Source organism: Rhinoderma darwinii, chromosome 5 (assembly GCF_050947455.1).
Source record: "Rhinoderma darwinii isolate aRhiDar2 chromosome 5, aRhiDar2.hap1, whole genome shotgun sequence".
NCBI lineage: Eukaryota > Metazoa > Chordata > Amphibia > Anura > Rhinodermatidae > Rhinoderma > Rhinoderma darwinii.
The window spans coordinates 63,080,938-63,094,666 of NC_134691.1; the positions used below are offsets into that span (position 1 = coordinate 63,080,938).

The following is a 13,729-nucleotide window of genomic DNA, read 5'->3' on the forward strand; positions in this document are numbered from 1 at the left end:
GCAAGTCACATGCGACCTTAGGAATATCGCAAAATATCCGACCATGTTAGAATTTTTGCGATCGTTACAGGGTAGCTTTTGGCTAATTTTTTCCCCATAGGGAATGATTTTAAGGGGTTGTCCCTGAATTAATTAAAACAGAAAATCAGACATAATATAGTGCATGCCAATCTCTTTCTAACAAAGCTAGAACCAGCCCTGTGTCTCACATGGATCCAGAGATCTCCCCATTCATTTCTCCAATTACCGTGATAGATTTTCTTCAGACTAGCAGCTCAGGGGGCGTGTCGTTTCTGCTGCAGCTCCTCCCCCTCCTGTCACCACTTGTATGGGCAGATCCTTCTGTTTTATTGCCTCTGCCTCCTCTCAAATACCCCCATTACATGTCTTATTAGAGGGAGTGCCTTGCCCTGTATAACTGAAGAAGACAAGTCGTGTTTCTGAATAAAAGCTACTCGTCTACTTCTTTACTCACAAGCAGAGAAGACATTTTTTATTGGCTGGTGCTGTTGGAAAGTGGAGCTGAGCACGTGCGTCCTCAATCAGCTCAGTAGGAGAACTTGCACAATACTATACAGATTGAACACCAGGGGGCGCCATTATAATTTATTTAAAGGGAATATCTCACAACTGGAACATTTTTGTAATGTAAGGTTAATTACAAAACAAATTTTTCTTTTCAACAAATTTTATTGAACATTTTTACATTTAGGTAAAAGACATATATCAAAAACAGATTAAAATAAAATTGAATATAAACCATTTCACTCAATGAATTATAATGTTGTTATAAAAAACAAAATGACAAGCATTCGTGAATGCAATGACAGTAAATGCAGGATCAATATATGAAAAGGAAACATCCTATACAACAAGAGACAGAGAAGGGGGGAATAGAAGGGTTGGGAAGAATATAGCGGAAAACTGGGATTGGTAAGGGGGGAGGAGCCGGTCAGAAATCTAGAATGAAAAGAAAAGTCACTGGACTTAATAAGCAGTGATCATATTGGCAGGTAAGTGAGGGTATGCGTAGCTAATCCAGGGCGACCAAAGCGACTCAAACCCGGCAACCCTATCCAGTAAGATTCCTGTGAGTTTTTCGTTCACAAACATCTGGTCCATTCTAGTTTTAACCCCTGCAAAAGTTACTGTATGTTTTTTCCAAGAGTGGGCTATAGTTATTTTTGCAGCCAAAAGGATATAAGAGAATAACCGAAATTGTGCGTTCGTAAGCTCTGGGGGTTTGTGATGGAGAAGGCCTATCTTCGGATCTCTTCTTATAATAATGCCAAACAGACTTTGGGCGAGACCAAATACCCTACTCCAGAATCGGGTAAGCTTAGGGCAGGACCACCAAATATGGAGCATGTCACCGGGAGAGTGGCAACCACGAAAGCAAGAGGCAGGGTAGGTGGGAAAGGCACGTGCAAGTCTGCTAGGAACCAAATACCACCTCATCATGACTTTATAAGCCGATTCTAAAATATTTGTGTTAATGGAGCAGTGTGATACTATACTCCAGATATTATGCCAATCTGCTGGTTCGAGCGTCACCCCCAGATCCCGGTGCCATCTATCCACGTATGTGTGGGGAACAGGTGTGGGGTTGTTAAGGAGCCATTTATACAAGACTGATATGATCCCTTTAGTGTTAGGGTTGTTTTCGCAGATTCGCTCGAACTGTGAGTAAGAGTCTGAAGCAGTCTTGTTGTGGAGAAGAGAAGTAATCCAATTCTTAAGTTGTAGATATCGGAACACTTCGCCGTTGGGAATCTGCTGAGAGGTCTGAAGCTCACAGAACGAGAGAATCCGGGAATGGGTGGGCGTTAGAAGATGATGGACTCTGAGTATACCACTAGTCCACCACCATTTAAAGGCTTGGTAATTGTCTGTACCTGGGGAGAATAAAGGGTTATGCCACAGGGAAAGGAGGGGAAGATGCGGCGAGATCAATCTGCTAGAATATTTAACTGAGTCCCATACCGATAAAATGTGCATGAGTGGGGGTGATAGGTGGGAGGAGCGGAAAGAGGGAGGTAACCAGGGCACTGATTGGATCGGGGTTGGCGACATCTCCGGAATATCCAGGTACACCCATAGAGGCATATTTGCAGAAGCATGCAATTTAGTTAAGGGTGCTATCATAGCTGCCTGGTAATATTTGGAGACATTCGGAACCCCCAGTCCCCCATCTGCCTTTGGTGAACAGAGGGTGGACCTGGATACTCTAGGGCGTGCTCCCTTCCAAATAAAAGATGAGATCCGATTCTGGATGAGGCGCAGAATGTGTGCTGGGATTTTGATTGGCAGGGTTTGAAACAAATAAAGAAGCTTTGGAAGGATGGTCATTTTGACTGCAGAAATACGGCCTATCCAAGATAAATAGGTGGATTGCCAGGATGTCATCAAAGATGTTATTGAGCGAATAAGGGAGGGGTAATTAGCGGAATACAGCTGCTCATAGGAGGGAGTCAACTGGATACCCAGGTAGTTCAATGAGTGTCCGGCCCACTGGAAGGGGAAATGGCTTTGTAGTGAGTGCAGGGTTTGTTGTGATAGATTAACATTTAAAGCGATAGATTTTGCAGGGTTTATAGTAAGTCCAGAAATAGCAGCGAAATCTGATAGAGTTTGCATTAAGTTAGGAAGGGAAATAAGGGGTTGGGAGAGCATGAGTAGCATATCATCTGCAAAGAGGGACAATTTATGTTGCACTCCCCCTAACTCCAGTCCCCTAATGTTCTGATTCTGGCGAATCATCATGGCTAGGGGTTCAAGTGCTAGGATAAATAGAATAGGGGATAGAGGGCATCCTTGTCTGGTGCCCCGTTCAATAGGAAAAGAAGCAGACTGGTAGCCCGCGTAGCAGACTTTAGCAGTAGGGTTGGAGTAGAGGGCGTGCACCCATGACATAAAGTGGCTACCAAAACCCCACTTCCCCAAGGCAAAATCCATGTAAGACCAAGATACTGTATCGAAGGCTTTTTGAATGTCGAGCGAGAGAAGCATTGACGCCACATTTCTCTTGCGTGCTAGGTGAACCAAGGATATAACTCTCTTGGTACAGTCGCTTGTTTGTCTTCCAGGGACAAAGCCTGCTTGGTCTCCATGTATAATCCCGTCAAGGAAGCGGTTTACTCTACCCGCCAGGATTTTAGCTAAAATTTTTATGTCAGTGTTCAGGAGGGATATTGGCCTATAATTGGTAATTTGAAGAGCATCCTTTTGAGGTTTGGGGATCATTGCAATATGGGCTGTCAGGGTTGGTGTCCGAAGGGTTGTGCCAGTTCTGATAGTGTTAAAGAGTTGGGTCAAATATGGGCTTAGGAGCGGAGAAAGTTTTTTGTAATATAATGGGGAGAAACCGTCTGGGCCAGGAGATTTGGAAGGTTTTAATTCCTTGATAGCTGCCTGAACTTCAGTCTCAGATATCTCAGCTTCCAATGCTTCGAGATTAGAGGAGGTAATATCTGGAAAAACCAAATTAGCTAACAAACCTTCAGCCTTCAAGGGATCAAAAGGTGGGGGGGATGAGTATAATTTGGAAAGGAAAGTTTGAAATTGGGAAACAATCTTATTAGGGTCTGCTGTTATTGTGCCGGAGGCTGTCCGCAATCTAATTGGTTCTTTTGGCGCAGCGGGAACTCGCAGCTGACGTGCTAAAAGTTTACCCGGTTTATTGCTTTGCGAGTAATAGCGCTGCTTGGACCATCGTAGCTTACGTTCAGCCTGTTCCGTCAATAAAAGGTCAAGCTCTAATCTGGTAGCCTCAACTGACGCTTTATTAGCATGCGAAGGCGTCTGTTTCCAAGCATTTTCTTTTTGTGCTAGTGTTTGGTATAAATCTGTTATCTTCTTTTCTCTGTTTTTTTTTTTAATAGACCCCAACCTAATGAGAGTCCCCCGCAGGGTGGCTTTATGGGCTTCCCATAGTATGATCGGCGAAGACGTGGAACCTACATTTAAGTTAAAGTATTCCTTAACCGCTTCTTCAATCTGTGCGAATGAGTCTTTGGATGTCAAAAGGGAGTCGTTTAGTCGCCAATTAAAGGATAGCCCCCGTGGGATTAGAGAAGAGAAGGAGACCTCAACCGGGTTGTGGTCAGACCAGGGTGTGCTAAGTATCTTTGCGGCGGAGCATAGTGGTAATGAACGCTGAGACGTGAATATGTGATCAATGCGACTAAAAGAGGAGTGGGGGTTGGAGTAAAACGTAAAATCTTTTGTATTGGGATGTAATTCCCTCCACAGGTCATGTAGATCGTGAGCCTGTAGCATGTCACTAAACATAGACGAGGAAGTTTGAGGTGTGGATGATGTCAGGGTCGGGGATTTATCTAAAGCTGGATTAATTACCAGGTTTGAGTCGCCCATGACCACTAGCAAGCCCTTTCGATTGGCATCTATCTGTTTAAATAAGTGAGAAAAAAACTCTGTTTGAAACTCATTTGGTCCGTAATATCCCACTAGGGTCACCTCTACATCAAATAGAGTACCGACCAGAATCACATATCGACCAGTAGGGTCAAGAATTTCCTTGTTACAAAGAAAAGGGAGATTCTTTCTGAAGGCAATAACTACCCCGCGTCGCTTTTCATGGGCATAAGAACAATGGAAAACAGGAAAGTGTGCACTGAGATGTTGTGGTTTGGAGGCAACAGAGAACCTGGTTTCCTGGAGGCAGACAATGTCCGCATGACAGGCTTTGTAGAAATGAAATGCCTTCGATCGTTTATGTGGCGAATTGAAGCCTTGGACATTATGAGAGATTATTTTCAAGGCAGAAGTAGCCATATGTATGATCTGATGATTTTATAATGAGTTCTGACCGGCAGGGGGAAAGGGAAAGAAGGGCTGGAAAGAGAGGGGAGGGAGAAACAGAATAGGTAAAAAGGGGTGTAGAGACAAATATGCATTTGGAAAACTGAAGAGGGAAATTCGTCCGAAAATCGACCGAAAAGGGTGGACAGTAGCACAGGGGATACTACTGATAGAGTTCGGGTTCGCCAACACCTGGGCACAAAGGTGTGGTAACGGCAATCTGTTGAGGTGAACCTAAACACCATGTCATGACATATAGGGGAAAGCAATGACAGAGAGGGGAAAACTAGCAAGGGAGTATGGGCCAGGGGGAGAGAACATTAATTTCCAGAACATTCTGCCCCAAGTAAGATGGCGGACCAGGCACGCCGAGTCGCGTTCAATCATATAACCAAAATTAAACATTGCCATCAATCAAGGCAACAATTACTTGGAATTATCTTGCCGGCTGACCTCCTGCAGGCCATACACACAGTGCCGCCTAAAGGCAAGGCAAAGTATGTCTAGCCGGCAGGACAGCAAAGCGACAACCACGTTAATAGAAAAAATAAAAATAAAAATAAATGGTTAGTGCCAAGTTAATAAGCATTGCATCTAGTTAAACAGCAAACTTATTCCAGATACAGAATTTCCAGAACATTCTGCCCCAAGTAAGATGGCGGACCAGGCACGCCGAGTCGCGTTCAATCATATAACCAAAATTAAACATAGCCATCAATCAAGGCAACAATTACTTGGAATTATCTTGCCGGTTGACCCCCTGCAGGCCATACACACAGTGCCGCCAAAAGGCAAGGCAAAGTATGTCTAGCCGGCAGGACAGCAAAACGACAACCACATTAATAGAAAAAATAAAAATAAATGGTTAGTGCCAAGTCAATAAACCTTGCATCTAGTTAAACAGCAAACTTATTCCAGATACAGCAAAACATGGCCTCCACTACCGCCCGCCACTCAGCAAATAGATCAGTCCCCGCCGCAAGAGAACCAATATACAGGGTGGAAACATGTTAAAAGTACTCATCCATCAGTCGGGGTCATCTCGAATATCATAAACGGATCCAGATCTCCCGGGTGGTCTGCGGGGGGGGACCTTGTTCCAAATAGGACGTAGCGGCGGCCCATCACGACGTTCCTGAGAAAGTTGACTTGATCGGGCGGCGTCTGTCGGTAGAAGCTGTAGGGTGACCAAAATTTGCCGAAGCTCATCTGCCGTGCTGGCCGAATAATATTTGTTGGCTAGAGAGAATTGGAGCTTGAAAGGATATCCCCATCGATATTTGATATGGCGGCTTTGTAGAACAGCCAGTAGGTTTCTCATATTTCGCCTTTTCTGTATAGTTATCGGAGAAAGGTCCGCAAATATTTGGTACTCGTGGCCCTGAAACTTTAGGGACGATGTGGCTCTAGCCTTTTGAGACAGGGTTTCTTTGGTGGCATAATAAGTGAGCTTCACCACTATGTCTCGTGGCTTGCCATCTTGTCGTTTAGGGCCTAGCGACCTATGAACCCGGTCCATCTCCAGCCTATCCACCGGGAGATCCGGTGCCAGCTCTTGGAATAGGGCCGTAATGGAGGAGTTAAGGTCCTCGTATGTCTCGGGCAGACCTCTTATCCGGAGATTCCCCCGTCGTGCACGGTTCTCGAAGTCCTCCAGGCGTAGCATCGTTGAATCCAGGTCTGCTCTCAGTGAATCAAATTCGGCATCGTGCGCATTCAAAACTTCAATGGTGTCGTCCATCTTAGTTTCCAAGACGTTTGTCCTGGCTCCCAGTTCACGTATCTCTTTGGTAAGATCTCTCGACAGCTTAGAAGCGGTGAGCTGCAATTCTTGCTGCAGGAGCTGTTTAAATTTCTGCAGCAAAGAAGCGTCCCTGGTGGTGAACTGGGGTTCAGGTATCTGTGAGCCGTCTTCTTGGGAGCCTGCAATAAGTTCAGGCGAGGCCTGTATATCGTCGTCCGAAACAGCCGACATGGCGGGCGAAGTTGCAGTCTCAGGCTGGGGGGCAGGGACGGAGGACTCCGGTTTCGAGTCCTTTCGGCCCACTGCGCTCTTCCGAACCATGAACAATCCGGGCAGAATATCTTCCGGAGGAAGAAGAAGGGTAAAAGGGCGAGTGAATTCACCTCAAATGTTTGCTTTATATAGCTGTTGTGCCCAGGAGTCGCGGAGCTACCTCAGCATGCGGCCATCTTGGTTAGCAGCTCGCGAGCGCCCCCACAAAACAAATTTTTAACGCTGAATTAAACTGCTATAACATTTAATAGTTGGACAACCCCTTTAAGTGGCGTCACAATTATTATTAGTATAAGTATATGTATAGTCACAGCCTAAATATTACCCCCCAGTCTGCCAGCCATAACCAATGTGCTGAATAAATTACAGAGAACTTAAAGAGGCTCTGTCACCACATTATAAGTGCCCTATCTCCTACATAAGGAGATCGGCGCTATAATGTAGGTGACAGTAATGCTTTTTATTTAATAAAAGGATCTATTTTCACCACTTTATTAGTGATTTTAGATTTATGCTAACGAGTGTCTTAATGCCCAAGTGGTCGTGTTTTTACTTCAGACCTAGTGGCCGTTGTACAGAGGAGTGTATGACGCTGACCAATCAGTGACCAATCAGCGTCATGCACTCCTCTCCATTCATTTAGTCAGCGCATAGGGATGCTTTTAGATCGCTATGTGCTGTCTTATACTAACACATTAACGATACTGAAGTGTTTAGACAGTGAATAGACATTCCACGGGATGTCTATTCACAATCCCTGCACTTCATTAATGTGTCTATGGTAGTTACAGCAGAGGAAGCGTAATCTCGCGAGATTACGCTGTAGATGACAGGTTACAACGAGATTACACTGTGCTCTGCTGTAACTACCATAGACACATTAACGAAGTGCAGGGATTGTGAATAGACATCCCGTGGAATGTCTATTCACTGACTAAACACTTCAGTATTGTTAATGTGTTAGTATAAGACAGCACATAGCGATCTAAAAGCATCCCTATGCGCTGACTAAATGAATGGAGAGGAGTGCATGACGCTGATTGGTCAGCGTCATACACTCCCCTGTACAACGCCCACTTGGTCTAAAGTAAAAACACACCCACTTGGGCATTAAGACACTCATTAGCATAAATCTAAAATCGCTAATAAAGTGGTGAAAATAGATCGTTTTTTTAAATAAAAAGCATTACTGTCACCCACATTATAGCGCCGATTTCCTTATGTAGGAGATAGGGCACTTATAATGTGGTGACAGAGCCTCTTTAAATATGGTATGTGAATCTTGGGCATGGCTTGCAGGATTCAGGGATGGATGAAGTTGAGCTTTTGCTGCATGTTAGTATTAGTGAATCCTTGTCTGATTGTCTGAGCTAAATTCTCCCAACTGTTACAAAGGCAGGAAATAAATAATTCATCTATATGATGTTTTCCGTTAGTCAGCTTTTCAATGGGGCTTTATCATTTACCTATTACTTGACATGGATTAGTACATGGATGTACAGTGATACAGCGGTCTGTTATTGCGGTGTCCTGGTAGCTGTCAGTATGGACAACATAGGATCTATATATTGGGTAACAGATGTCAGTGCTCTGCCTCGGGGTCTAAGCAGATATGGCATAGGAAGTGTGTGGTCTGCAAACCTGAATTTCTTGTTTCCTCTTCAGATTATTCATGGGCAGCTGGTGAACAGGGCAGGTGGGGGAGGATGCTCGCAAGCAAACTCTGGACGTTACTCTTCCACATCGTACTGGTTCTGCTTTAGTCATCCGTATAGTTAGTGTTTTCTTTTATAACTTGTACAAAACTGTTGACGTTTTTAGCTAAAATCCAATTTTTCCATTTTAGCCGGAAATTATATGTAATACACATGATCCGTTTTAGCGAGTAAGTCAAGGATCCTATAACATCCCCGCCATTCTGAACGTCTAGGTTGGGAACAGGAAACATTACACTTTTTTGTATTTTCCATACCTAACCATAGTGAAGTTATATATAAGATTTCATTTTGCAGATAGGGATCTATGAATAAAATTTGCACTTATCAACATTTTATGTAATGATGTGCTCCAAAAAATATTAGGTGCCATATAGCTATTATTAAGATTACCAATGCCTTCAATGTAGTAGAATTTCTACATTATTGTTATGATCGCTGCTTTTACCATTCCAGATAGATTTCGGTGCTGTCACAATTATTACACAGCTACCAGTGTACAACAGATGGACATGGCACAGAGGATTAAAGCACTAATGTCTTTAGAAGGGGCCAGCAGCGAGGGACATCAATGCTTTCTTTAGAGACATGACTCCGTAATTGGCAGTGCTTAAAAAAGTATATTTAAGAGATATTACTATGATATTTGCCTGCCGAATAACTCTAACTCTAGGGAACAGCCCCGACCTTTAACTGAAGTTTTTCCTTTAGACTAACATTGAAGTGTCTGTCTGGTCCCTAACTACGTATCCACTCCCACGTTGTACATGATCTCAAGAGTTATTGTCAGTTGCCGCTAATAAGTTGTCTATTCACCTGACTTTGTAGTAATGTGTCAATTGTCTTTGGAAGAGTATTGACATGCATGAAAAATTAGATTTTTCCCAATGAACCACATAGAAGAGGATGTCCAATTGTGGGTTTAAGGTGCCCATACACATCGGATGACGATCAGCCGAACCCGCTGATTTTGGCGGGACAGGTCGAGTATCTGATGTGTATGGGGGGTGCCTGATTTTCTCCCGACGCGAGATGGATTGCAACATGCCTGATCCTTTGTTTCTGCAGGAGAGGTGTCTGGTAGCGGCTTATTCTCCTTTCTCATTGAATAAACACGTACCATCGAACATACCATACAAAATTATATACAAGATTTCATTTGTAGTATGGCAAGGGGTTTATAAAGAGGTAGCTATTTACCTTTTTTTTTTTTTGTAATTCAGAAAAAGCGTTATTAGGGGAAATAGCTGTACAGAGATTCAATGGAAATGTGCAAATTATAAAGTGTTATAGAAAGCTATTTTCTAACAAAGTGCAGTACATCAAAATTTGTACATGTATTAGGCTCTAAAACAGCAGTAAATATGAGGACCGAACTAAAGAAAAATGATAAGCAACTGTAATGTGGTAATAAGGCAAATTCATTTGTAATGGTAACATAAGGTCCAGACTAACAAACTTTTATAGCTTATGGCGTGCCATACAAAATCAATAGTGAAGTTCTCCGTGTGCCATGCAAACATGAAAGTAATTTAAGACAAACTGTTACCATGTATGTGACATAAATCAATTAATTAGTTCATTAAACTTACATTTCAGTGTGACCCTTCTCCCTGACTTTTTTTGCAAAGATGATCCATCTGTGGTGCATACAAGGCTACTGAACACCAGCTTGAGGGGGTGCACATAGGAGAGGCACTACTGAACACCAGCGTGGGGGGGCACATAGGAGAGACCGCGGATACTGAACACCAGCTTGGGTGGTGCACACAGAAGAGGCTGCGGATACTGAACACCAGCTTCAGGGGGTGCACATAGGAGAGGCACTACTGAACACCAGCTTGAGGGAGTGTACATAGGAGAGGCACTACTGAACACCAGCTTGAGGGGGTGCACACAGGAGAGGCTGCGGATACTGAACACCAGCTAGGGAGGGTGCACATAGGAGAGACCGTGGCTACTTAACACCAGCTTGAGGGGGTGCACATAGGAGAGGCACTACTGAACACCAGCTTGAGGGGGTGCACATAGGAGAGGCATTACTGAACACCAGCTTGAGGGGGTGCACATAGGAGAGGCACTACTGAACACCAGCTTGAGGGGGTGCACATAGGAGAGGCACTACTGAACACTATTGTGGGGGGGCTGCACATAGGAGAGACCGCGGATACTGAACACCAGCTTGGGGGGGTGCACATAGGAGAGGCTGCGGATACTGAACACCAGCTAGGGAGGGTGCACATAGGAGAGACCGTGGCTACTTAACACCAGCTTGGCGGGTGCACATAGGAGAGAGAGAGCTGCCAAGTTGAAATATTTTTTTCTTTTACAGAGCAGTTTTCCGTCCTTGCGGCGCTGATCACCAGGAGAGATCAGCGCTTCATTATGTGCTTGGCGACGCTAATCACCATGAGAGAGAGCAGTGCTGCATTGTGTGCTTGCCAAGTGTTCAGCAGCGATAAACACAATAAAGCACTGCTATCTCTCTCCTGCTGATCAACACCTCTAAGTGCATAATGAAGCGCCGCTCTCCCTCACTGGGAGAGGGAAGTGTGTTTGCCAACTTTGGCACCGGTGCCACAGGTTGCTGACCTCTGCTGTACAATGTATTTATATTTAGGACATAAATAAGTGTACAATTCATAAATGTGTCAGACGCGGATTGTGGGAGGATTAACTTCTGGGACTAAGTGCAACCATAGTAGGGCGAGTTTTAAAAGACATGGTAGAGTTTGACTGACACCATTGGATACAAACCTTGAAATATTTGCCAGGAGTGCCACGATACATATAAATCCGTTTTTTATAGAGAGGGAAGAGTTAATGCAAATAATCCATTGGGCTAAAGTAGTAATACGGTCGTTCATCCAGTTCATCGCAAATAGTTTCCTGGCTTGAAACAAGGTCTTGTGCAGGAATGTATGCTGGGCTCTAGATAATTGGGGGAGGTCCTGTAAGCTTAACAGGCAACACTTAGGTATAAGCAACACTGCAGTATAAGCAAGTCCATTATATAATGGAGAAACCTAATTACCTGTGCCCAAAAACCTTGAATCTGAGGCATTGCTAGATGAGATGCTAAAAGGTACAACAATCTTGAGTGCCTTTAGGACAGATATTGTCCCTTCTCGGGCAGAAGCGTGCTACACGAGCTGTGGGCAATTGGCCTGGCAGATAAAATAGGCTCCAATAGCCAGAATTTTTTCTCAGTCATCTTTGTTCAGGTCACCCAAAACTACCTCCCAGCAAGATTTACTGCATGCGAAAATGTCTTCTCTATGGTACATAAGTAAACAGTTGTAGAGGGTAGAGATAATTCCCCATTTAATGCATCCCATTTGGCTTGGCAGCAGCTGCCTGGCACAATACTTATCCATGTCGATCCTTAAGAATCCAAATGTGTGAAGGCGGCCGTACGTTACTTTTTCAACCTTACACGATAATAAACATGAGCAGAAGACTCGTTATAATTGACCAGTGCTGCAGTAGATGGTCTGAGAACAGGAAGACGTCTGGCCTACCATGGGGGTCCACAAGACCTATCTCACGGCGTTTGCCCAGCTTTACATGGATAGACTTCTCTGTGAATTTACTGTTGACTGGCTGCAGAGAAAACAGTCATGTGTTTTATATTTGTTACTAAGTTAACATTGTTTAGATCACAAGTAACCCATCTGTGTGCATTATCCACCCCACCACAAGATCCTCAGAATTCATTAATAAACTTCCTTCCCCCACATTGCGTAGCCATTGAACACACCAGTAGTTCTTTGAACAGAAAACAAATGTTTTCATTCTTTTCAGATTGCAGAGAAGAATGATGAAATCCGGCGCATGCAGGGTCATGTGGACAGCTTGTGCTACGATATGGATAGCCTGAAGCTCCGAAAAGATCTGGATGACTCTTCTGACAAAGAGGCCTGGCAGCAGCTCTCCAGCATAAGTCACAATGTAGGGAAACTTGCGGCAGAGATGAGCCTGAATTAGTCACTCCAGCGCACTTTTTAAATGTCCCCTTTCATCCTGAGCAGTGATTACACATTATATTATATACAGTTAATGGACATATATCTTACATGTTGATTCTTTCACTCACAATATCACCCAAAATCATGTTATTTAACAATTCTCTTTATTTCTTAAAATTTGCTTGAAAATGACCTCTTCCATTGTTTGACACATAGGGTTTTCCTAATAGTATTGGTTGTAAATCACATTCTTTCATCACTATTTGATTCTAATTCCCACTGTATTGGACTTATAGTTTTTATTTTATACTGCTGATCATAAATTAATAAATTGTGATCAATTAAAAGTCTGCACTTTATCATGGTTTTGGCTTTACATCTGTTGTGGTCTGTAGTGCTTTGGGTCTATACCCCAAGTTTGTTTTTCTTAAAAATTTACTAATGTTATATTCTAGCTGTTAAAAGCTGCACAAAAAAATCTGGAGCTAGGTATTTCGAGATGCCTGCAGATGCCACCATTGTTAATATCTTTATGGTATTCTATTTTCAGCCGTTTTTCGGGCCGTAAACGTCACTAAAAACGGCTGAAAAATCGGAAGCAGAACGCCTACAAACATCTCTCCATTGATTTCAAAGGGAAATACGGCGTTCTGTTCCGACAGGGCGTTATTTTACGCCTCATTTTCAAATAACGGCGAGTAAAAATACGCTGTTTTTGGAGCCGCTTTTCATTGACTGAATAGAAAAACAGCTCCAAAAACGGCCGTAAAAAACGCTAGTTGTTTAAAAAACAGCTGAAAATCAGGAGCTGTTTTCCCTTGAAAACAGCTCCGTATTTTGTTGAGCGTGTGAACATACCCTTAAGCCCTGTTCACACGGAGTTTTTTTACGAGTTTTTTTACGCGGAAACCACGTCGCAAAACTCGTCAAAAACCGCCCGAATTTGCCTCCCATTGATTCCAAAGGGAGTTGGACGAGTTTTTTTACCGCGAGTAAAAAAAAACGCGTCGCGGTAAAAAGAAGCGTCATGACCCATCTTGAGGCGGTTTCTGCCTTCAAAACCCCATTTCAATTAGTCAGAAAGAGGAAAAAAAACGCCTCGACAAGTGTTTTGATGAGTTTTTGTCAAACCACTGTGCAAAAACCGTCTGGAGCAGTTTTTGCAGGAGGAATTTTCCTCCTGCAAAAAACTCAGTGTGAACATAGCC

The 13,729-nt window shown here is 43.5% G+C and overlaps 1 protein-coding gene across 5 annotated transcripts in view; it reads left to right on the forward strand.

Annotated features, from left to right (window-relative positions):
• LOC142652506 (uncharacterized) overlaps positions 1 to 12,832 on the forward strand; it is a 104,959-nt gene extending 92,127 nt beyond the window's left edge. For all 5 annotated transcript variants that reach the window (XM_075828155.1, XM_075828158.1, XM_075828156.1 and 2 more), the window contains one exon: positions 12,358 to 12,832. In XM_075828155.1, coding sequence (XP_075684270.1) covers positions 12,358 to 12,540 — 183 coding nt within the window. In that variant the 3' untranslated portion in view covers positions 12,541 to 12,832. The remainder of the gene's footprint in view (positions 1 to 12,357) is intronic.
• The last annotated feature ends 897 nt before the right edge of the window (positions 12,833 to 13,729 follow it).